The sequence below is a fragment of the Tamandua tetradactyla genome, chromosome 4, assembly GCF_023851605.1.
Source record: "Tamandua tetradactyla isolate mTamTet1 chromosome 4, mTamTet1.pri, whole genome shotgun sequence".
NCBI lineage: Eukaryota > Metazoa > Chordata > Mammalia > Pilosa > Myrmecophagidae > Tamandua > Tamandua tetradactyla.
In genome coordinates, this window is record NC_135330.1 from 178,411,666 (window position 1) to 178,436,947 (window position 25,282).

Sequence of the window (25,282 nt, forward strand, 5' to 3'; positions counted from 1 at the left end):
GTCTTTTTGTCCTCTCACAATGGACTCCAGTAAAGAGGGTTAAGACCCACCTTGAATTGCGTGGGTCACATCTTCATGGAAACAACCTAATCAAAAGATCCTGCCTACAATAGTTCTGCACCCCCAAAAAAGGATTAGAAGAGCATGATATTTCTGCCGTACATAACAATGTCAAACCAGCACACCAATCTAATGTCTTGTCCTTCATTGTAGCTACAGAGGTTATTTCCAAATAGGCTGCTATTGGTTCTGCACAGAAATGATAACCAACTTCTGTGTTTCTCATAGGACCCCATCAAATAGCAGTAGAAGAATACTCTAAGACACCATAGTGATAGATACTTACAAATTTTGGCCCTGGCATCTTCCAACCATAGTTAAGTCAAGTAATAGAAGTATGAATTCCATTTCAGAAATAGAAATTATTTGTTGGGTATTTTTGGTTTGTTTGTTTTCTTTTTAAACATTAAGTCTAACCTGTTCTTAGTGATGAGAAACTTTGGTCATGGAATCCAGTGCTTTGCTTAGGAATTCAGGAGTTGATTGCCACTGTAATCAAAGCACTCAACTCCTGAAATGTTATGATGATGACGATGATGTTTTAAAAATCTGTTATCTTTTATGATAAAGCAGAAATAGTCAAAGTTAGGTGGGCTTTTTGTATGTTTTGATTTTTTTTTTTAGATGACCTAGTATTAAATACACTATCTTCTATAGATGCCTTGGATGGTGCATGCTTTCTATTGCTTATATAGCAAGTCAACCAGTCCCACTGGCTCTCAGTTTTTCTCCTTGTGAGCAGTGCATGAAATGACCAGCTAAATTCTGGGCTAGGTTCCAACTGGTGGAACCCAATTTTTGTTGTAGGAAAGGCAAGTCTGTTCATACAGGTATGGAGACTATATCTGTACCAGGCACAAACCAACAAATTAGACTACCCTTAAGGAGTTATTTTAACCAAAAATGAAAAGTTTCTGAGTTTCAGACTTTAGTGCATATTGGCACAGAGTAAACCATCAATCATTTACTGATTATTCAAATAATGTAGAATAAATTTAGATGTAGTGAAAGCATACTTCTCTAGGAGCATAAGTATTTAAATAAAATTGAAGAATTTAATTTTAAATAAATTATATTAAATAAAATATTGAAAATAAAATTATATTTTAAAAAGTTATGAGTATGTATTTCTTGAGATTCTTTGTCATAATATTATTGAGATGAATCCTCTTGGTACAAAATATGAGAAGATTTGAAGTGAAACTTAAAGTCTATGTCATAAATAGATGAATATATATGTTGTTCTAATGTAGTTATATAAAATAAATATACTATAGATTGAAGGACATTCTTAAACCTAAAAGTAGAAAAACAAATGTGTCTGCTGAACATTTGTTAAGCATTTTTTATTTTACCATAATTTTGTATTTGTAATGAAAACAAAAAGAAAGAGTGCTACAAAATTCCATGCTACAAGTCCAGGAAGAAGTCATTGCCTTTACAGCATTTAAATTATTTTTTTTCCTTGCCTCATAGTTGCTCCTTTAATTGTTATTAATTATTTAATTATAAATATTTAATAGTAATATTAAATATCATTATTGAATTATTTTGTTAGTTATTTAAATTATTATTAATGATTTTTAAATTTTAAACAGTTACCTCTTATTATTATTATTATTATGTTTATGGAATAAATCATGTATCTACTTAATAACCTAGTTTAAATTAGGGACAATGTTAGTTTACTTGGACATCAAGTTTGCTGCTTTAGAAACAGGAATTCCTCCATTTGAAATATTCTTCTGCCCCTCATCTCTTCATTACAATCCCTAAGACCTCTTTAAAATTTCAAAACCTCAAATTGTGCTAAGAAACTAAATGGCCTCAGAGTCTCTGAAAGTGGTGGCTACAAAATCATTTTAGAGTCTATCAGATGATTAAGTACCTATAAAATATCAAAATATTATATATTGTATTTAGATTTTCAGATAGTAGTGGAAAGGCACACTAGAATGGGAAAATAGGAACTATATGAAAAAGTTCATGTTATCAGATTCAGAAAGAAAATAATAAATAAATAAATATGTAAGTAGCTATTGCCCAGAAGTTTTTTTTTCCTTTAAGAAATGAAAATGGCATCTACTTGTATGAAATTTTTAAAAATTGCATTTATATTCTTTTGTTTTATTCTCTTTTAATTTTATTCTAATATTATTAAATTACTTTCTAAATCATTAAATAAAATTCAATGGCATCACTGCTTTTTTTTAAAATTCAATAACAAAATATCTCTGAATTGCAGTTGCATATGGCATGCGCAAGTGGCTACAAGGAAGTGGTATCTCTCATCCTGGAACATAGTGGAGATGTCAATATAGTGGATAATCAGTACTGGACCCCACTCCATTTGGCAGCAAAATATGGCCAGGTGAAGTAATTTTCTGAGTTATTTTAAAAATGACTTTGTAATCCAAGTAACTTTTCTTATTTCATTTTGATTTTACTTTAAGGCATATATAAATCATTATGCAATTTAACTTTTAATGGCATTATGTTACTATATAATTTTGAATGGCTAAAGGAAAATTTTTATTTTTAGAAGAGCACATAAGATCAAGCATTCCTCATGACTACATATAGTCAAAATCTCTAAAGAAATAATCAAAAGGTATAAACATTTTACATAGAATGGACTTACTACTCTTTTTAATATTATATAATCCTTATAAGTTTACAATTTCATGAGTTTGTAATAATTCTATTTTCTACAGTTAGTAGATGTACCAAAAAAGCATATTTGCCCTATGAATTATATTCCATTTTTGTTACTGAAATATGAGCAGCAGATTTGTTTCTCTGAATTGATTTTGATTATAGCTAATATATCTCGAGTTACTATCGCACAATGAATTTCTCATTACGTACCCTTACATCATGGAGAAGAGGCAAACTAACATTTAAGTGATTTACATGGGCAAATGTCACAGATTTACAATTCATTAAAATCAATATATATTTATAAAAATATGAATGATATTTTGCATTAGAGTAAGTCTTGGTAGTAATAATATGAAAAAATACCTTACATTTACAAATATATGGAGATTTAAGCTGAACTTGATTTCCAAATAATATTCTCCACTAACAATTCCACCCTTTAAATTTGTATGTTAGATTTCCTACATACTAACTGATATGCAAAATATCCATCATAAAATTTAAGTAATGGGACTGAGTGACAGTGGCTCAGTGGCAGAATTCTTGCCTGCCAAGCCGGAGACCCGGGTTCAATTCCCGGTGCCTGCCCATGCAAAAAAAAATAATTGATCAAGTTTTTGAAAAATTAAGTAATGTAACTGTTGAAAGAATTGAAAGCATTTGCATTCCAAACATTTTAGAAAAATCATATTGCTTGAGGAAGATCTTGCAAACTAACCCAAAAGCATTTGCTTTGATAGTATTTCCTGTAGATAAAGATCAATTCATTCAATAAGTAGTTTATAAAGGCTATTAAGTACTCCCAAACTGTGCTGATAGCCAGTGAGCATCCAGGAAAGTAAATGGATCGGTTAGGTTGAATGGAGGAGGCTGCAGGTACCTGAAGCAATGGATCTCAGGGCTCCAAGGTCAGAGACCCTACTAGACTGGACACATCACCATACCATCAATCATCAGTCATCCATTTCTAGCATACTAGCATACTGTGACAACTGGGTGAGAAGTTTTGCTATTACTAAAAACTAAAGTAGACATGTAAGTAAATACTATTTATTAGAACACAACCTTATTGGTCTGTGCTGAGGAAGTGGTAATTAGTGAATTATCAAAATGTGCCCATTTTAAAAAGATATACCCATTATAGTCAGGGATTGCTGCTGTGAGTAATGATAACTTGGTAAAAAGTAGTGGAATGCTACTACACCTTGAATAAATTAAGGCTTTTATTTTACTGGACTTCTCACTTTTCTTCATTGAATTTTCAGATTTTATATTAGTGTCATTTCAAAGAGTAACAAATATATTCCCTTTAATTGTTTTCATAAGGTGATGAGCTATGGAGAAGTGGAACTGAGAGTCAATAGAATTTTTTAAGGCATGCATTTAACTAATTATTTCCTTATTTCCACTGCTAAACATTTTGGTGATAATTTTTTATCAGAACCCAGTTTGCAGGTTTTGTTTTATTTGGCTGAAGGTCAGATGATATATTTACTATGAACTGGTGTATTTCAGTTCTGTAATTTCCATTTGGTTCTTTTTCTATAACTGCTGTTTCTTTGCTGTGATTTTCCATTTTTTCATTTGTTTCAAGACAATTCGTAATTGTTTATTGAAGCATTTTTGCAATTAGTTCTTTAAAATCATTGTCAGATAAGTCCAGATTCTGTTTTGTCATGATGTTAGTGTCAGTTGCTCTCTGTTCTCATTCAGGTTGTGATTTTCCTTTTCTTGGTATGATGAGTTATTTTGATTGTACTTGAATAGTTTGGCTATTATGCTAGGAGACTCTTGTTCCTATTTTAATCTATATTAGCAGGTAGTCACTCAGCTTAGACATAGCATGTAGGTTCTGGTCTACTTTAGTGTAGTTCCAATGACAGTTTAATCTTCAGGGTCTTTGTGGCCTAATTTTGATATGCTTTTCTGGTGCCTCTGGGACTCCCACTGGTCCCTGTTGGCTGCCTGAAAATGTGGAAGAGATTCCCCCAGGCTAGAGTCCCTAGGAGAATCTCCAGGGAGACAGAGGCTTTTCAGGCTGGGAATCTATTGTGGCAGGATCCCTGTTGTGGGCAGTTGTCCATTGTTGCTCTGTGGAGACAGGAGTCTCAAGCTCAATCAAAAGGAGGACACTTGCCTTGTAACTTATTGCTGACATAGCACCCTTTCCAGTAGTACTGGGGTTATTGGATATTGTTAGAGGGACTTGAGTTTCATCCAGGGGAGGGATGAACCTATTCGGGCTTCTGTTGCTAGGTTGGAAGCTGGGAAACACAGGGTCTGGGTTGTCTTCTTCTTTGAGTGGGGACTTAAGTTGCCCTTCTGCTATGCAGGTCTTAGGTCCTAAAACAGTAAGCCTCCCTGTTTTGGTTTGTTAAAGCTGCTGGAACGCAATACACCAGAAATGGATTGGCTATTACAAAGGAGATGTATTAGGTTACAAATTTACAGTTCTGAGGTCGTGAAAAAGTCTGATTTAAGGCATCAGGATGGAGATACATTCTTTGAGGAAAAGCTGCTGGCATCTGAAATTCCTCTATCACATGGGAAGTCACATGATGATGTCTGCTCTGGTCTTTCTACCAAAGTTTCTGGGGTTCTGTTTTTTTCTTTCTCTGTTATCTTCTTTCAGGGTGTTTCTTTCTCCCTCTAAACATCACTGGGCTTTCTCAGCTTTTACTGTCTTTTTATTCTCACAAATGACTCCAGTTGAAAGGATCGAGACCTAATCTACAATTCTGTGGAAACAACCTAATCAAAAGGTCCCACCCATAGTAGGTCTGCACCCACAAGAATGGATTAGAACATGGCTTTTCTGGGGTGCATAACAGTTTCAAACCATCACGTTCCACCCTCTGGCCCCCCAAAAGGCATGTTCTTTCCATATACAAAATACATTCATTCCATCACAATATCACAAAAGCCTTAAACTAGTTCAGTAACAATACAAATACAATACGAAGTCAAAAACTTTACCAAAATCTCATCAACATCAGCTACAGGCATTGTCTGTCCTAAGGAAAAATTTTCCTGTGGCAGTGGACCTGTGAAACTCAGAACAAGTTATCTGCTTACAGTATACAAAGGGGAGGCAGTCATAGGATAAACATTTCCATTTTCATACGGAGAAGCTGGAAAGGAAACAGAAGTCCCAAATAGTTCTGAAAACCTACAGGGCAAACTTCATTAGATTTCAAAGTATGAAAGTCATCTACAAAAAAGATATTTTATCCTTGAGGACTGAGAGTGTAGCAGTTCCACCCTGTCTAAGGGCTTATGCAATGGCCCTTCTTTCTCCAAACACTGTGGTTCAACATTCCAATCATTGGGGAGACAGCCCTGTTCTCAGCCTACCCTCCTCAAACATTTGGGAGGCATCTGATTCTCTGCCATCTTCAAGGCACACATTCAACTCCTCCAGAACAGTGGAGTGGTGGCCAGGCTCTCCTCAATCAGTGGGGAATGTGATCCAGCCTTTCTGAGGCCTGAGCCTGCAGCATTCTTTCTGAATAATGGGGATGCCAAACTCCCCTCAATTACCCAAGCATCTAAGAGCCCTGAGGTTTCTTGGCTCCAGACCTTAGGTTGCATGGTTCTGCCTTCTAAGTCATTTTTTCCTTCAATCTGTTCCTTTTCTATCCCTGTTAATCCAGGCTGGCAGTGGTGCCATTCATACAGATCTTGCAAATAACTTGGTATGGCACGTGGCATACAGAGGTTCCTACCCATTAGACAATAGGACTTTCCACAAGTACTTCCTGGTTAACGCCATTTCCAACTCTGGCTTGTCCTGTATGTTTGGTTACATTCTCATGTGAGTCACTACTCTCAGCGACTGACACCACTAAAAGCTCAGAAATTTCCAAACTACCAGTTTCTGGTTTCTTTGTACCCAAGAGTTCATTTCTCAGCTTATTTCTTTCCTTTCACATTTTGCTATAGGCTCCAAAGAGAAACCAGGCTGCATTTTCCACATTTAGTTTTGAAATTTCCTCAACTAGATTCCCTAGCTTGTCACTTTCAAATTCTACCTTCCACCCTACACCAGGACTCAATTTTGTCAAATTCTCTGCCACTTTAAAATAAGGATTGTTTTTCTTTCAGTTTGCATGAACACCTTCATAATTTCTGTCTAAGGTCTCATCAGAAGTATTTTTTTAGAGTTCATATTTCTCCCAATTATCCCTTCAAAATAATATATAAAGGTTTATAAATTTCCTATCAAGCATCTCACAATTCTTCCAGAATATTTCCCCTATCCATTTATAAAGCCGTTCCAGCATTTTTGGTATTTGCAAATTGCAGCACCCCATTTTTTATACCAAAACGTGTTTTGGTTTGCTGAAGCTGCTGGAATGAATGCATTAGAACAGAAATGAATTGACTTTTACAATGGGGATTTATTAGGTCATGAAAAAGTCCTAATTAAGGCATCAAGGAGGAGATACCTTCTCTGAGGAAATGCTGCCAGCATCTAGGGCTCCTCTGTCCCTTGGGCAGGCACATGATGACAAATGCTGGTCTGTATCTCCAAAATGTCTCTAGGATTCTGTGGTACTTGCTTGTGTGCTTGTCTGTTAGCTTCTGCTAGGGTGCTTTCTTTCTCCCTCTAAATAAATCTGGGCTCTCTCAGCTTTTACTGTCTTTTATCCTCTCACAAATGACTCCAATAGAAGGGATTAAGATCCAGCTTGAATTGGGTGGGCCATATCTCCATAGAAACCTACTCCAAAGGACCTATCCACAGTAAGTCTGCACCCACAAGAATGGATCAAATAAAAACATGGCTTTTCCAAGGTACATAACAGTTTCAAACCAGCACACTCCTCCTTTTAGAGTTTTTCTTGGGTTACGTCTTATGTTGTTTCTAGGCTTTATTGTATTTAACAGAAAGGAGCATGGAGAAATGAGTCTGAGTTGCTGTATTTGCAACAACTGCTCTGCTTCTAAAAACACTTATTTTTTAAAGCCTTCTAAAACTTGATAAAGAAGAATGAGAAGAAATTAATTTATGATTATTTTCCCATGATACCTACATGTGAAAATAAGGTACAATGAATATGTATGTAACAGTTCCATGATAAAGTATCTGTTGCCATCTTTGGTCCTACATGTTGAGCATGTTTAAATAGGACCAGATTTTCCTGATTTACATTTTGAAAGAGCAATATGGATGTTTCTGTCACACTTTTTGGAAGCTATACTAATTAATAAGGCAGAAAGAATTACTGGCAATCCCACGTTTTGTCCCTCAACAATCTGATGAAACTACTAAACATTTTCCCAGAAATGTAAAGATAGATGCAAAAATATACTTACAATTTCACAGGTCCAAAATCCTCTATGAAAACAAGGCATATGCCTTTAGGGGTTCATAAGAGGATGTAAGTAAGAAAGAAACTATATTCTTCAGAAAATGGTAGTTTATACCCAGGAAAATACACTTTATTATGCTTATAAAAGGCTTTATTATGAGTGTTATAAGACAAGATCAGAGTCACATACAATTTGTGTCATGGGGAGAGGAACGCTTTATAATAAACCTGACAAAAAATTAATGAACAAATTAAACCAATAAAGCAGATTGATTAAAGGTAAAATGATAAGTAGATTTTTAAAATGTTACCTTAGCATGCATGGGTGGTTCAGTGGTAGAATGCCCGCTTTCCATGCAGAAGACCTGGGTTCGATTCCCAGACTATGCACCATAAAAAAAAAAAGTTAGTAACATTTTACAATAAATAAAAATCACTCAAGGACTAACAAATATACCAGGCCTTGGTGGTATAATAAGCGTAAGCCCGATACAATCGCCACTTCCTTCAGAAAGCTTTCCCAGAGTAACCTGTCACCAGAAAAGTCATTAGCTATATGAATCACTGATTAATGGAGCAAAACAAATGAATGGCTATCACTACTTTTACCCTAATTGCCTGTCACATTTCAAAAACATCTCAACATTTAGCTTTCCAAATCTGTGCTTTTCAAACTAAAAAAAAAAAAAAAAAGTTTGTGAACTTCCATCAGAAGTGATTCAGGAGCTGCATGTTCTTTGCAATGCAAAGTAATTAAGACTGATATCTTTACTACCCCTTCTCTAGGGTACCAGCTACATGTCCAGAACTCATCATTTATTGATATATGAATTAAGAAACACTTTTTAGTTACTTCAGTTTTTCAAAACCATGTTTGAACACAAATTTTTAAAAATGATTTCTCACTCTTTTTCTAAACATCCCTATTGTTTCTTCTGTTACTCAGAGAGCCCCGTCTCTTCTTCCCCATTCACACATCCGGTTTAGATTCAGCTCAACTAAATGATTTAGACAGCTTTGTTTTGAGGACTTCATGCATGCCTCACTGAGCTAGGATTGGCTAACCCTGAGTACCAGCAATACCATGCACTAACTGTTGAACTTCACAAAGCCTCTTAATTCCTGCCTCACGGCGCCTGTCTTAGGGGCCTCCAACCAATGAGAACGATCAGCATCAGTAAAATGTGTGTGTGAGATTATATAGCGTGGAAGACTTTTGATAGTAGTGACAGTGACTTGTGGTGAACATTGATGTGTGCATGTTCTGGTCAATGGATCTGGTTGGTAGATTTGTATAGATTGTTGACCCACAAAATGCTTTCCAGAAATGGTCATTCTCAATTTGCACATGCATTGGATTTTTAAGTTAATAGGGTGTGGTAGTTAGATTCAGTTGTCAGCTTGGCCAGGTGAAGGCACCTAGTTCTGTTGCTATGGACATGAGGCAATGGTACGCGAACCCTCATCTGTTGCTCATCACATCTACAGTCAGCTAAGAGGTGTGTCTGTTGTAATGAGTGATGTTTAATTTAATTGGCTAGTGCTTAAAAGAGAGAGCTCAACATAGCACAGCTCAAGCAGCTCAGCATACATCATCTGGCACTAGCAGCTTGGTCCAGGCCTTAAGAAAGAAATCACCCCAGGGAAAGTTGTTGGAACCCAGAGGCCTGGTGAGAAGGCCAGCAGAGATCACCCTATGCCTTCCCACGTCAGAAAGAACCTCAATGGAAAGTTAGCTGCCTTTCCTCTGAAGAACTAACAAAATAAATCCCCTTTTATTAAAAGCCAGTCCATCTCTGGTGTGTTGCATTCCAGCAGCTAGCAAACTAGAACATAGGGTCACCTTTATTCTCTGATTTTCTAAAAATGACCTGCCCTTAATTCAGTAATTTCCATATGTTTATATCTTTGATTATTAAGGCTAGTTTTTGAACATCACAGTTGTCTTTTTTCAGTTTCGCTCCATTAAACCTCATAGGATAGGCCCTCCATTAGAATGTAAGCTCCGCTAAGGCAGTCACCCGATTTGTGTCATTATCATGCTGTCCCAAGAGTGAATGAGTGGATCAAAGTGATCATGCAAAGAGCTAGAAGCAAAATTCTAGATAACAAAAAGGTGTAGAGGAGCCTTTTCTGTTAGAATATATGATATAAAGACCAAAGTATTCTTCCTTGATTCAAATTCTAAAAGAAATTAACAGATCATATTAATAGAAGATTTTGAGTAAATTACATATCTATTATATTGTCAAGAAAACATATATGACATCTGGAGTTATTTTAAAAGAGTTCTTTTAATGTCCTTTTTGAAAGTTTTATTTTAGAGATAGATTTCATTTGAATATCAATTTACATTCATGGGAGATTTATAACTCTCTCTAAAGAAATTTATTATGACTAAATGTATCTCTGTTCCCCTCCCTCCTCCAAAAAAAAAAGTTTCAGCAATGTCAACATTTTAGAGAGATTAATGGTATTTTCAGAGACATTCAAAGAAATTTCACTTTCTTATAAATATCCTCCAAATATAAATACCTTTATGAAGAAGATAGTTCATATTTTATAACAGGACTTATTATATATATTTATACCAGGAAGATGCATATCATTTTAAAACTGTCCTTTATTAATATATTAACATTTCCAGTGAGGAGAAAGATGGGACTTGTTCTTGTACATGGTTTTAAACTGGAATTGAGTAAGTTATGTGAGCAATAAGTCTTTTGGCTTTACAACTCTTTCATGTTTGTAAGTAAAATAAAATTTGATTCTGCCCTTATACACATTTAGTATTATTAAAATTTACAGCAAGGTTAGCGATAGTATAACAAAGATAAAATAGTGCACAGATACTAAAATTAATTTTAAAAAGGATTGTGTTTCATACAGCCCACATATCTTGATGTTGAAGTCATTTTGTATTCTCACCTACATTTTAACCGAAGAGCATAAGTATGAAACGTATTCAGAGTTTCTACAATTTTTTACTTTGTTTCATTTATTTCTTCTTTGCTTTAGAGGGGAGAAGTAAACAAGAACACCCTTTGGTTTTCCTGCCAACCCTTGGGTTCCCTGCTCTTCTTAATGGCTGTATCTTTAGGGAATAGTTTCATTCCCTCCTGCAGCTTCGAATATTTTCTATGTGCTGATGACTTCCAAGGCATCATTTCTATTTCCCTCTCAAGTTCAACCCATGTATACTGTCATCCAGCGGATAATCTTTATCAACAACATGTCTCAGATTCAGTTTGTGTAACAAGAAAATTACCATCCTCTTTATGTAGCTCCGATCTATTGTGCCATCTCTTTCAACATTTATTCACCTCTTGCTTCAACCAAAAAGCTGGGCATGATCTTAGTTTTTTTCTAGCACTTCCTACTTTCTCTTGTCTGATAAAACCCTGGCCCCAATCACTTCCACCTGTTAAATGGTTTTGAGCTCTTTGAGCTCGAGTCTCGATCAATCAATCTGCGCATCCTCACTGCCTCTGCCCTTCCAGGAAACCGACGTCTGCCCATCAGGTTTAACCCATCAGCGACCTAACACGTTTCTCTACCCATCCCCCAATCTGTTCTCAACAATACAGCGCCAGTAATCAAACTATGTTGGCACAAAATCACTCCCATGAAGAAACTGCTGCTGAAATAAATTACCCACTTTATGATACAGTTTATATGTTTCTGTTTGCCTCTGCTTAATTATTCCGTTTTAATTCCTCTGCTGCCTTTCTACATGTTAATGAGGTTGTCACACTTCTCTTAACTTGTTGAATATACCTCTATATGCATCCTTTGCATCTTCTTTTCTCTTCCTGCTGTCTTGAAGTGATTAATTCTTACTTTGCAAGTCTATACCAAGATGTCACTTCAACAACTATCTTTCCTATCTTCGTGAATTTGAGTGAGGGCTCCACTTACGTACTCTTTATAGCTTTCTGTATTTCCTGTATCATGGCACTTATCACACACAACTGCTGTAACTGTTTGTTCACTTGTTTGTATCACTCTCTAGTCTGTACACACTAAGAGCAGCTGCAGGGTCTGTTTTTTTATTACCAGTATCTCATGATGCCTAGTGCAGGGCCTGACACATAGTAGCAATTAGTATTTATTTAATGATTGGATGAATGTCCCAGTTTAGTAGATGCATGGCCTTCTCAAGGGATTGTTGAATAAATGTAGAATGAGTGAATGAATGAACATACCTTCTGAGACTAGCTGGCCTGAGAGAAATTAGAAAACATTTGTTTTGTGGAATAAAGGCAGGTATACCTGTTTAACAACAAATCACAGTTGAATCATAGAGTTAATGTAAACAATATATTAGACATCACTGAGTCTTAAATCTGAAATCCTTCATTTGGTTCTCAGAGTTAGCTGTATTTACTCATTACAATGTAGAATGTGTACCAGTGAGGGTAGGGTTATATAATTCTAATAGAATATACAAATTCTGAATTCCTTGGTATCTTTAACACTATAATTGAATTAATTATATTGTTATATAATTCAATTACATAACTTCTTAATTAAATTAAATTAATCTATTTTAATTCTGAACCAGGAACCGATCTTCAAACACTCACTGCTTTTTTCAGCTATTTTCATGGTTATTTAAGTGGCCATAAAGGAAACTATTTTCATAAATGTAACCAAATTGGAGTACAATTATCTAAAACAAAAAATTTTATAACTGGTAACTTGTATGAATATAGATTTCAGCTTAACTAATTTTTCTATAAACCATTTAGTGTTTCTTTTTACTTATACACACCCACATACATAATATAGATCACAAGAACCTATGATGGCTTTGCTGATTATAAAATTCCTCTAAAAATGGAGATGGAGCACTGTCAGGATACACATTCTACCTATGTGCATTTGAATTTGTGAGGTTAAAAAGAAAAAGTTCCATTGTAGAGTGCTGGCTTGCTTAATTTACTTGTGACATGTTCTCACTGATTTCTGATTGGAAACACGTTGGAAATATTGGCCTTATAAAAAGAAGGAATTCCCCAAGCAGAAGAAGTTTCCTCAATCCACACATGAATATTTATTTTTATGGGTCTGAAATAAAATCAAATTACTTTTATTGTTAAAGAGTTTTGTGTTGAAAACATTTTGTTGAAAGAATGTGCAAGTTTCTCTTTTGGATTCTGCTGTAAAGAGTGATTTGAATTTAGAAATGAAGAAACATATTAGAACCTCTGACAATTAGCATACATAGCATTTTTGCAAAGATATAAAAGCCTTTTGGTTTACTACTATTCTTTAAATTTATGAAAAACAAAAGAATCTTACCTAATTCTTGCTTTCTTTTTCCTTTTTTCCTCCCCTTCTTTCTTTTCCTCTTCCTTCCCACTCTTCCAAGTTTCCTTTTTCTCTTTATTTCTCTTTTCTTCCCCCCTCCTTCCATAATTTCAATTATAAGTTTCTAAAGCAGCAGATCTTTCAGATAGTTCATAAAACACAAGAGATGTTAGAATAGTATTATTTTTGCTCCAGAGTTCTATGATCACTTTAAAAAGAAATTCTAAAAAAATGTTTTATATACCTTTGTTATATCTTATTTCTATTAATTCTCTAACTATATTCACCCCCATTGAATGAGTGTTGAGATGTTTCCCACCAGGTAATTTTATTCTCTGAATGAGAATCACTTTCTTAGACATATTTTAAATTTCTGGGGACCACTCTTTATATTTTATCTTTCAGATTTCAATAGATTTTTTCTTTCTTTAGTAAACTCTATATGTTTAGAAAGTGAAAAGAAGCTAAATGCAAGCACTCTACTATAACGTGATTTGCCTACTACAGAAATAATTTGTATTCTACAAAGCCACACAGTATTTTTTAAAATTGTTTTTTTCTTTATTAGAGAAGTCATGGGTTTACAGAACTATCGTGCATAAATACAAGATCCCCATATACCACCCTCCCACCAACACCATACATTGGTATAGAGCATTTGTTACAATTGACAATAGCACATTTTTATAATTGTAATACCTAAAGAACATGGGGTGTTTTAGTTTGCTAGCTGCTGGAATGCAATAATACCAGAAACAGAATGGTTTTTAAAAAGGGGAATTTAATAAGTTGCTAGTGTACAGTTCTAAGGCCTGAGAAAATGTCCCAATTAAACAAGTCTATAGAAATGTCCAATCACAGCCATCCAGGGAAAGATACCTTGATTCAAGAAGGCTGATGAAATTCAGGATTTCTCTCTCAAGTCAGAAGGCACACAGCTACCATGGTCAGGGTTTCTCTCTCATCTGGAAGGGCACATGGCGAACACAGCATCGTCTGCTAACTTTCTCTCCTAGCTTTTGGTTTCATGAAGCTCCCTGGGAGGCGTTTTCCTTCTTCATCTCCAAAGGTTGCTGGCTGGTGGACTCTGCTTCATGGTGCTACAGCATTCTCTGCTCAATCCAAGTATCCTATTCTCTAAAATGTTTCCTCTTTTGTAGGACTTTAGAAACTTATCAAGACCTACCCAAATGGGTGGAGACAGGTCATCACCTAATCCAGTTTACCAACTACTCTTGACTAAATCACATCATCCCGGGAGATGATCTGATTACAGTTTCAAATGTACAGTATTGAATAGGGAGTGGGATTTTGGTTAAAACATGGCTCTTCTAGGGGACATATATCCTTTCAAACCAGCACACGTGGTTTAACTTAGGATACCATGATTGTGTAATTTAGTTCCACAGATATTTTTTAAATCTTTATTCTGTTACCAAATATACAATCTAACTTCTCACATTTTAATTATATTCAAATATATAGTTCAGTGTTGCTATCACAATCAAAACTTTGGTAGGAACACTGTATGTACATTTAAAGCCTTAATTTCCTATTCCCACTTTGGGTATTTGTGTGACACCTGAGGCTCAGAGTTAGAGCTCTGAAGCTATGAAAGTCAACATTATGCTACAACAACTGTTAAAAAAGTTGAAAAAGTGATCAGACTTTGACCAAAAATATGAATTGAAGCTGATCTGGATAGGACCCAGGTAAATTAGAATACAGGGTGAAGGTTCATATGGTCCTTATTTGTAAACTTCAACCTCTGTGTGAGACCAAAGGAAGAGATGTTTATTTGATACAAAATTTATATTTTGGTAGTGCATTATCTAATTTAGCTGGTATGGCCAATTTATTTGAACACCATAACTACATGGATTCTTGAATAGAGTGGGAGATTTTGGTGGTTTGTACAGGGTAGTTTGATGCCCCAATACATCCCAGAGGAATTTGGACACAGAATAAAAAAATATTTGCAAAGTCCCCTTGGGAGACTGGGGAGAAAGGAAGCAATATTAAACTTCCCCATCTGGGGAATTCCTGATATTCTCTCAACCAGTGAGGGCAACCAATTCAATAGGCTGAGCCCTCAATCTTGGGATTTGCCCCTATGAAACTTATTCCCGCAAAGGAGAAACTAAGCCTGCTGATAATTATGCCTGATTCACCCCCAGAGAACCTCTTTTGTTGCTCAGATGTGATCTCTCTCTCTAAGCCAAGTCAGCAGGTAAACTTACTGTCCTCCCCCCAATGTGGAACATGACTCCCAAGGGTGTAAATCTCCCTGAAAACATGGAACAAAACTCCCAGGTTTTTTTTTTTTTTTCTTTTTTTTTCTAGTTCTTCCAGTTTTGAGGTTAGGTGTCTGATTTGAAGTCATCTTTTTTTTCATGTAAACATTTAGAGCTCTAAATTTCACTTTCAGCACTGCATTTACTGCATCTCATAAGATTTGGCATATTATATTTTCATTTTCCTTCACTTCAAGATATTTCCTGATTTCACTTGTGTTTTCCTCTTTAACCCAATGGTTGTCCAGCTATATTTGTTTAATGACTACCCATTTGTGAGTTTTGCACTGCTCCCTCTGTTATTGATCTTGCTTCATTCCCTTGTCACAGGAGTATATACATTATGTGATTTCATTAATTTTTTTTTTTTTTTTGCAACATCTGCTGTATCCTGGAGAATGATCCCTTTGTCCTTGAGAAGAAAATGTATTCTGTTTTTGTTGGGTGAAGTGTTCTGTATATGTGTGTTATGTCTAGCTGCTTTAGAGTATCATTCAAGTCTTGTGCTTTCTTTTTTACCTTCTCACTAGAAGTTCTATCCATTATTGTGAGTGGCATATTAAAGTCTCCTACTATTGATGTAGAACTGACAATTTCTGTATTCAAAGCTGTCAGTATTTGCTTCATATATTTTTGGATTCTGCTGTTAGGCGCATACATATTTTTAATTGCTGCTTCTTCCTTTTGAATTGTTCCCTTTATCAGTATATAATGCTTATCTTTCTCCCTTGTAACTGTTTTTTACTTGAAGTTTATTTTATATGATATTAGTTTAGCTACCCCAGCTCTGTTTTGGTTATTAATTGCATGGTATAATTTTTCCATCTTTTCACCCTCTACCCACTTGTATCTTTGAATTTAAGGTTTAGCTCTTGCAGACAGCAGAAAGTTGGGTCATGCTTGTTTATCCATTTTGCCAATTTCTGACAGTGTATACTTAGATCATGCCTTTTTATCCATTTTGCTAATGTCAGCTTTTTGCCTAGAGAGTTTAATCATTTACATTTAAGGTCATTACTGATAATACAGGATTTTCTTCTGCCATTTTACTGTTTAGCCTTTGTAAGTCTTACACATTTTTGTCCCTAAATTCCATTAATGCCTATATTTATATTTATGTGTTTTTTTTCACATTGTACCATATTGAGTGCCTTCTCATTTCTATCTTATTTTCATTTATTTTCCTTGTGATTACCGTGGGGTTGAAATTTAACGTCCTTAATTTATAACAATCATATTTGGTTTGATACTATCTTAACTTCAATAGCATGTTCATATATTTACATGTGCCCCTCTGTCTTTCCACCATTGTTTTATAATTGTTGCCACTTAAATCTTTGTACATTATGCATCCAAAAACATAGACTTATTATTATTTTTTATCATTTTCATTTTAACTCCTGTAGGAAGTAAGAAGTGGAGTTATATACCAAATAATGCACTACAATAGTTTTGGATTTATGCTTACCCAAAGGTTACTTTTATTGAAGGTCTTTATTTCTGTGTGTCACTCTGAACTGCTGTCTAGTGTCCTTCCTTTAAGTCTGAAGAACTCCATTTAGTATTGCTGGTAGGCAGATCTAGTGGTGTAGAACTCGCACAGCTTCTGCTTATCTGAGCATGTCTTAATCTCTTCCTCATTTTTGAGAGAAAGTCTTGGCCAATTTAAATGTTTGACTGGTGGTTGTTTTCTTTCAACACTTTAAGTATTTCAACCCACTGCCCTTTTTCCTCTATGGTTTCTGATGAGATCTCAGCACTCAATCTAATTGTGACTACCTAGTACATAACATGTTGCTTTCCTCTTGCAGCTTTGAGAATTCTCTACCTGTGTTTTGCATTTGACAGTGTGATTAATAGGTGACTGAGTATTTTTTCCTCTTGTTTATCCCATTCGCTCTTTTCTGTGCATTTTCACATATTTGCTAATTTGGGGAAATTCTCTGTCATTATTTCTTTGAAGATTCCTTCTGCTCTTTTCTCTCTTTCCTTTCCTTCTGGGACTCTCATACTGTGTATCTTGGTGCATTTGATGGTATCCCAGATGTGTCTTAGGCTAATTTTGCTTTAAAGAATTATTTTTTTTTCTTTCTGCTCCTCAGTCTGACTCATTTCTAGTATCTTGTCTTCGAGTTCACTGATTCTTTCTTCTTCCAGCTCTACTCTGCTCTTGAAAGCCTCATGGACGTTTTTCATTTTAGTTATTGAAATCTTCAACTCCACTAGTTGTATTTGGTTATTTTAAAAATTTCTCTCTCTTTACTAAGACTCTCATGTTGCACATTGATTATTTTCATACTCTTTAGTTTTTTCTCTGTATTTGCTTTCATCTCCTTGAACATTTTTAAGATCCCTTTTTTTAAAGGTTTTATTTGGTATGTGCACATTCTCATCATCTTTGTTGGTGTTTATGATGGGCCATCATTTCCTGTTTTTTGTTTGTTTGTTTTGTACTCTTGTTGCACACTGTACATTTTAATATTTTAAAATGTTAGTTCTGGGATTTGTTCCCTAAGATGTCTGTTTCTTTATTTTATATCTAGCTGATGTTAAGACAGATTTTCTTTAGCTTCGGCTCCTATCAGAACGGTCTACCTAAAGTGAATGCAGTCTTTTCTGGGCTTATTGAATGTCCATCTTCAGTTGCATATTGAATGTGCAGTGAGCCGAGTTTTCCCTGTTTTTCTGAGCCTCTGCTTTACCCTTGGCTTTTGCTTGTTAGTTGTTTTGAAGTTCCCCTTTATTTCCTGGGAGCATCTCCTTCTCCGGCATGTTCAAAGCCAGGCCTTTGCTCCAGACTGTTTACCTGGAGAGTTTCTTATATACCTTTCATTGTCTTAAGTTGCTTTTGTCTCAAAGGCAAATAGTATGAGGATGCTTGCTTAAGAGTATTTTTCCAAGTCAGTCTTTCCCAGCCAAAAAGTACCAGGAACCCATTAAGGGATTGCAGACCATCTCCAAATTTCCCTGCAGAGAGGATCAAGAGAGGCATCAAGAGCTTCTCCAGTGGCTCCCCAGAGCTAAGCTCTCCTGGTCAGCCCAGAAAATGCAGCCCTTCAAGGAACTGTAACCTGCAGCCCTGAGGAAGGGCAGTATTTTTAAGCTTACACTGCTGCCGCCCCTCTGTAGGGAGTTTTGAAACAGTGGCTGTCACTGACTTTCTCTGGGGCAGGTTGAAACAATGATTGCCTTCAGAATCATTAGATACTAATTACTAATCAAAAGCCATGATCAATGATCAGCGGTTCCCACCCCTGTTCTTTAGGAAACAAACTTTTATGTCCTTTTCTTTCACCAGTGAGCTTAGTCAGGGACTGGACCACCCAGCAACCTGCTGCAAGCATGAGTGATGGGTTCTGGTAAACACCAGGGGGGAGAGAGAGCAATTTACCTTCTTTACCATAATTTATCAGCCTCTTCCTCTTGATTGTCCCTGGATGCTGCACAGTGTTCTTCTAGCCTCAAGAGTTTCAAAATGGTTGTTTCAAATAGTTCCTGTCTGTTTAAGAATTGTTCCTCTGGAAGGACTGAGTCCTAGAGCCTTCCCAAAATGCTTCCCTCCTTGTACTCATTTTGAATGGGCTTATGGGAAAGCTAGCAGTTGGGTGGAGCATTCAAAACTTAATTAACTTTATAATGAGAGCACTGACAAGAACAGTAATTGATATTTGGGGAGATAACTTGTCTTGCCTGGACAGAATACTTAGTATGACCAGTGAATGTAATAATGAATGTTGCAAATGCAAAAATCCAATAGATTGAAAAAGCCAGTACAATTCTCATCAATATTAAAATGGAAGTGAAAGACAAAGGCAGGAAAGGATAAATGAGTAAGTAAAAGTTTATATGAAGATGATATGGTTGTGTACATAAAAATTCCAAAGGAATCTCAAAAAAAAAAACCATGAAAAATTACTAGACTGTTAGTGAATTTATCAAAGTTTTTTACAATAGCGTTAAAAACACAATATATATTGGAATATAATTAACACAAATGTGCAAGTCTTTACACTGAAAACCTAAAAACAATACAGTGAGAAATTAAAGACCTAAATCAATGAATAAGTATACCATATTAATATATTTAAACTGTGAATACTATAAAGGTGTCTGTGGAAAGCAGAGCAATTGTACTCCAAAGATGACCATACCTAATCCGAAGAATCTGTGTATCTGCAACTTTACATAGCCAAAGGATTTTGTAATTTTGATTAAAAGGATCTTGAGATGGAGCGTTTGTGCTGAATTTTCCAGGTGGACTCAATCTAATCGCATATGTCTTTTCCCAGCTGAGGTGAGAGTGATATGTGACAAAAGAAGAATGCTCATAGTGATGCAAAAATCACTGATATTGAAGATGAAGGAAGGGAACTAAGAGCCCAGAAATGTGGGACACTCTAGAGGCAGGAAAGACAACAAACAGATTCTTCCTAGAGCCTCCAAAAGGGATATAACCCTTTCAATACTCTAGATTTAGTCCAGCGAGACTCACATCAGACTTTGCCTTATAGAAGTGCAAGATAATATATTTGTTGTATGAATCACCGATTTTGTGGTAATTTAAGTCAGCCATAAGAAAACTAATACAGTATCTACTTTAAGCAATTCCTAACCAAATCTTAGAAGCCTTTCTTGTAGAAATGGGAAAGTTCATTCTAAAATTTATATGAACATGCAAAATACTTATATAACCAAAATTATTTTGAAAAACAACAAGAAAATTACAAGGTTTATATGACGTGATATCAATGTATACTCTAAAGCTACAATAATCAAGATAGTTAGAAAATGTGGTAAGGAAAGACAAATACATCAATGGAAAATAAAATAGAGCCTGCAGAAACATATATAGTCAATTGATTTTCTTCAAAGACTCAAAGCAATTCAATAAGGAAAAATAGACTTTTTGCAGCACAAATAGTGCTGAAAAACAAATGGTGCTGAAACAAAATGAACATAGAGACTTTTATATACTATTTACAAGCATTCAGTTGAGCACTATAAACATAAAAGTTAAGATTATAAATCTTTTAGAGGGAAATATAATATAAATCTTCATGACCTTTGGGGTAGGCGAAGATATTTTAGGATATAAATGCATTAGCTGCCAGAGAAAAAATATAAAGTTGTTGGACTTAAACAAAAGTAAAGTAACCAAAAATCCATCTGTTCCATAAAAAGGTATTTTTAGAAAACAGGAACAAGCTAGCCATAGAAAGGTAGGAAATATTTGCAATAGGTATATCTGACATGTTCTTTATATGTAAGGTAAATAGCTCCTACAGACTGTAATGAAAAGATAAGTAATCCACTATAAGTGGGCAAGAAAATCTTGAGTAGAAAATTCACATAGGAAAATATAGAAATGGCCATTAACACACGATAAAGTGTTTGAAATCATTAGTCATTAGGGAAATGTAAGTCAAACTACACTGAGGTACAACTTCATATCCAGTGTGAGAGCTAACATTTAAAAAGAAAATGACTATATCATGTGTTGGAGAAGATATGAAGCAAAGTTGCTGGGAAGGATGTAAAATGTTAAAACCACTTTGGAAAATTGCCTGTTTATTTTTGTTAAATAAATATACACTTACTACATGACACAACAATTCTATTCCTAGGAATTTTCAAATGATAAGTGAAAATCTATGTCCACAAATTGAGTTAGCCCCAAACTAGAAACAGCCTAATTTTCAATTACCAGGAAAATGGTTTGGTACGGTCATAAACATTGAACTTTAGGTCAGCCAAGAAAAAAAAAAGACCAAAGTGCCAATACTTACAAAACATTAGAAGAATATACATTTTGTATTCTGTTTATATGAAATTCAAAAGCAGGCAAAAGGTCTGAAATGATATAAATCATAATGTTGTTTCCTTTAGGAATCTATTGGAGAGGGACAGAGGGTACATTTTGGGGGATGGTTTATCTAGATTAAAGAGGTAATTACACGTATACACATTTGTCTGAACTCTTACAACTGTACCCTTATTATTTGTGCATTTTATTGCACAAATTTATTGCTTCAATTTTTTTTTTTTAAAGTGCACAGCTGAAATTCAGGACTTTTAATTTTATGGGTTGACTTTCACTATTTTGGCTCCCCTTGCTTAGTAAAAATTGCTTATAAACCAACATTTATCAATTGAGTATGAGCTGTTTTCCCCTATGGAAAAATATTATAATATGCACCTTATGAATCAAAAAAGAAACTCAGTGCAAAAATTTAAAGGTATTTAATTTAATTGGATTGTAATGAAAACAATAAGGATAAAACTTATGAGATAGAGCAAAAGTGGTGCTTCGATGGAAATTTGCAGCCTTCAATGTTGCAAAGAAAATTATAAATATCTATATTTTTAAAAGAGACTGAAAAGCAATGGACTAAATTTTTCAAACTTAAGGAATTGGCAAAAGATTAATAAATATAAAGAAAGTAGAAACAAGGATATAAAAAAGAAGCAAAAATTATTGAATGATAAAGCAAAGATCCGATAGAAAGTATCAACAATATTAAAAAATTGTTTTGTAAGGCATAATGAGATGGATAAAGTTCTGAAGACATTAGTAAAAAGAAAGAGGAAGGGCACAGATAAATGATATTGTGCATGCAAAAGAAAACATAAAAACATACATTGTGTAGACGTTAAAAAGACAGTAAGAAAAGACAATGAGGAGATACAACCAACAGATTCATGGCAATAAATTTGAAAACTGGACTAAAATGGCATGCTCCTAGAAAAAACTTGAAAAGTGACAGAAGAATAAAAAAAATCTGAAGATCTTTTATATACTTCCCTTTTTAAAGCAATGCATTTTAATATCACAATGATCTATTCTGTAATACCAGGTATGTAACAATATTTTAATACTCCAATAATAAAATTATAAGGTAGAATTTTAACAACAGGAACTCTTTTTTGGGAATGGGAGTGTAAATTTGAGCAATCACTTTGAGAAAAATAATGGAACTGTATAATAATTGTGTCCTAGCAGTATCACTCCTAAGTACATATGTCTTGAAAAAACTTGTACATATAAACCAAGAGATGTAAGCAAGAATACTACTAGCTACATTATTTGTAAAAATAAATGACTAGAAATGGCTTCACTGTCCACTGACAGGAGGATAGATAAATTGTGATATACTGATTCAGTACAACTCTATGCAGCCATGAAAATGAATGAGTCTTGATTGAACCCATCGACTCTGATGGCTCTGGAAATATGTAATGTCAAGCCATGAAAGCAAAGCACAGAGGATCTCTACAAATGTCAAAGACAGGTGAAATTAAACAATATGTTACTTAGGGATACATTTTTATGTAAGTGCATAAATATAATAAAGAAAGCAGATTAATGATTAGCTGAAATTCAGGATAGTGGCTAACTCTGGGAAATAAGGAAAAGGATAATTTGGGGGAGGAACATGATAAAGATGCCCTAAATGATACAGTTTTTAAAGTTGGGTGCAACAAGTTTATTTCATTACTGCTCTTTCCGTAGTCCATCTATACAACATATACTCTTCGTGTGTATGATATGTTTTATAATAAATGTTTTCAATATGAACATCTCATCAAGTTGCTTCATTCTTAATAAGATGAAATTGAGTTTTGCTCATTTCCAGTGTGATTTTAGGTTCATATTATCCATAATGCTGTCATGGATGGAGAGTATGAACAACTGGATATCTGTGAATTGCTAAATTAAAATACACCCACACGTTATATTAAATAATTCCTCCCATAAAATGCCTCAAAATAAACATGAAAGGTATAAGTGAACCTTTTCAAATATAGCCTTCTCTCGATAAGTAATTTTTGTTCTATGTGCATCAATTGCTGCAAGTAACAAATCACTTTTGAAAAAAAATCTCATTTTTGTTATTTAAAAAAGGGATCTGAGAATGGAGATAATAAACATAAAGTGCAGTTGATTATATAAATATACTCTCATTCCACTACTCTGTAAGTCTCTCTCTCGAGAGCAGCAATTGTGTATTATTAACTGGTGAATCGTCATTATCTTGCATAGTATTTCCTATTGCAATTATCTTTAATTTTCAGACAAACCTGGTGAAACTTCTTTTGATGCATCAGGCAAACCCAAACCTTCTGAACTGCAATGAAGAGAAGCCATCAGGTAGGTTATGAGCATCTTGGGACCACTGAGCATTTATTGTTTCTTTCCTGCCATATTGAAGTTTTTCATCCAACATAATCGTAACTACAAAATGAGGCAGATTGTCCTCTGTAGCTATGTAAAAATCACTCCAGTTCAAGTACAATTTGTAAACTTATATGTACGGTTCCATTAAAAGAGGCTATTAAAGAGCAGTAAAGTTTATAGGGTACTGTTATACTTCATTGCATTTTGTTTTCATGCTTTAAACTTCCAAGGAGACAATTCCTTCAATGTCTTTGGTGTTAAAGTGTATTTCTACTGTTACTTAACTAGTTTCTCATACTAAATGTGCTTATTCATTATTGTATTTTTATATAATAATAGCTTTTTTCTGCACAGATCTTTTAATAAGAAATTATTAGATTATTTAGATACTGTCCTTTTCATGCTAATTTAAAACTTTGAAAATTTTACCTTAATGTTTCTTATTTTAATTAATACCTTTTTGAAAATTTCTGAACTTCTTTTTGTCACTTTTCTGTTATGTATTCATATACTTACTTTCTAAATGGATGCCACATTAAGTTTCTAGCTTTTAAAATTTAACAACAAAATTGTTAGTCAAGTTTTTCATATAAATGTATTAAAATTGAAAAATTCTAAGTAACAGAGGGAGTTATCTGGCATAAATATAAAAAGATGGGAAAATGTTTAAAGTAGCAATTGATTCATTTAATTAAACATATCTATTTATTTTTCTTGTTGCTTTACTTCTATTAGCCTAAGAGAGCTTTTTGCATGACACTTCATACTTGAATGTACTTCTAGAAGTATGATTACCTGTTAAACCTCTTGTTAAGTCAGGACAGGGAATTTGCTCTATTTCATATTTTATTTGAAATTACCCATCATTGATTAATATTTCTTTTCTGTGTTTAATCCACTGAAATAAACTGAAGAATTAAAGATATAAACTAAAAGATAGCCTAATAGTTCCAAATTGTAGGCTCATTCTAATTTCAGTGATAAATTATTTATCTTATTATTAACTATAAAAGTATGCCTAATGATAAATATTAAATAGCATGTAGAAATTTGTAGCTTTTGCTACCCTTTTTAAAAAAAAGTTTTTATCATGAAATATGAGTCATGTTCTCTGTTAAGTGTCGTCTAGCTGTAATAGTCTGCCCCATTTTTCAAGTTCCGATCCAATGGTGTGTTACCAGACAATGGAAAATATAATTGACTCTTGACCGCATGGAATCCCATCTGTCACACTTTAACCTTTTAGATCTGTTGTTGTGTGCCAAAACTGATGCCCAAGGCAATGGCCACTGACACGCCTAGAGCCCTAGTGAATGGTAAACTTCTTCTGGTCTAGATTCAGTTCTGGTCACCTCATGCATAGTGTATGATGACTCTGTCAGACAGTTTTGCCCATTGTGACATACAAAGTCTACCACTGATGTAATACATCATTTTCCATAAGAGACACTGTGCGGGACCCA

General features: G+C 34.5%; 1 protein-coding gene across 8 annotated transcripts in view; it reads left to right on the plus strand.

Moving 5' to 3' along the window:
- MYO16 (myosin XVI) overlaps positions 1 to 25,282 on the plus strand; it is a 717,568-nt gene that overhangs the window by 309,373 nt on the left and 382,913 nt on the right. For all 8 annotated transcript variants that reach the window (XM_077158660.1, XM_077158661.1, XM_077158656.1 and 5 more), the window contains 2 exons: positions 2,306 to 2,431; positions 23,717 to 23,792. In XM_077158660.1, the coding sequence (XP_077014775.1) occupies positions 2,306 to 2,431; positions 23,717 to 23,792 (202 nt within the window). The remainder of the gene's footprint in view (positions 1 to 2,305; positions 2,432 to 23,716; positions 23,793 to 25,282) is intronic.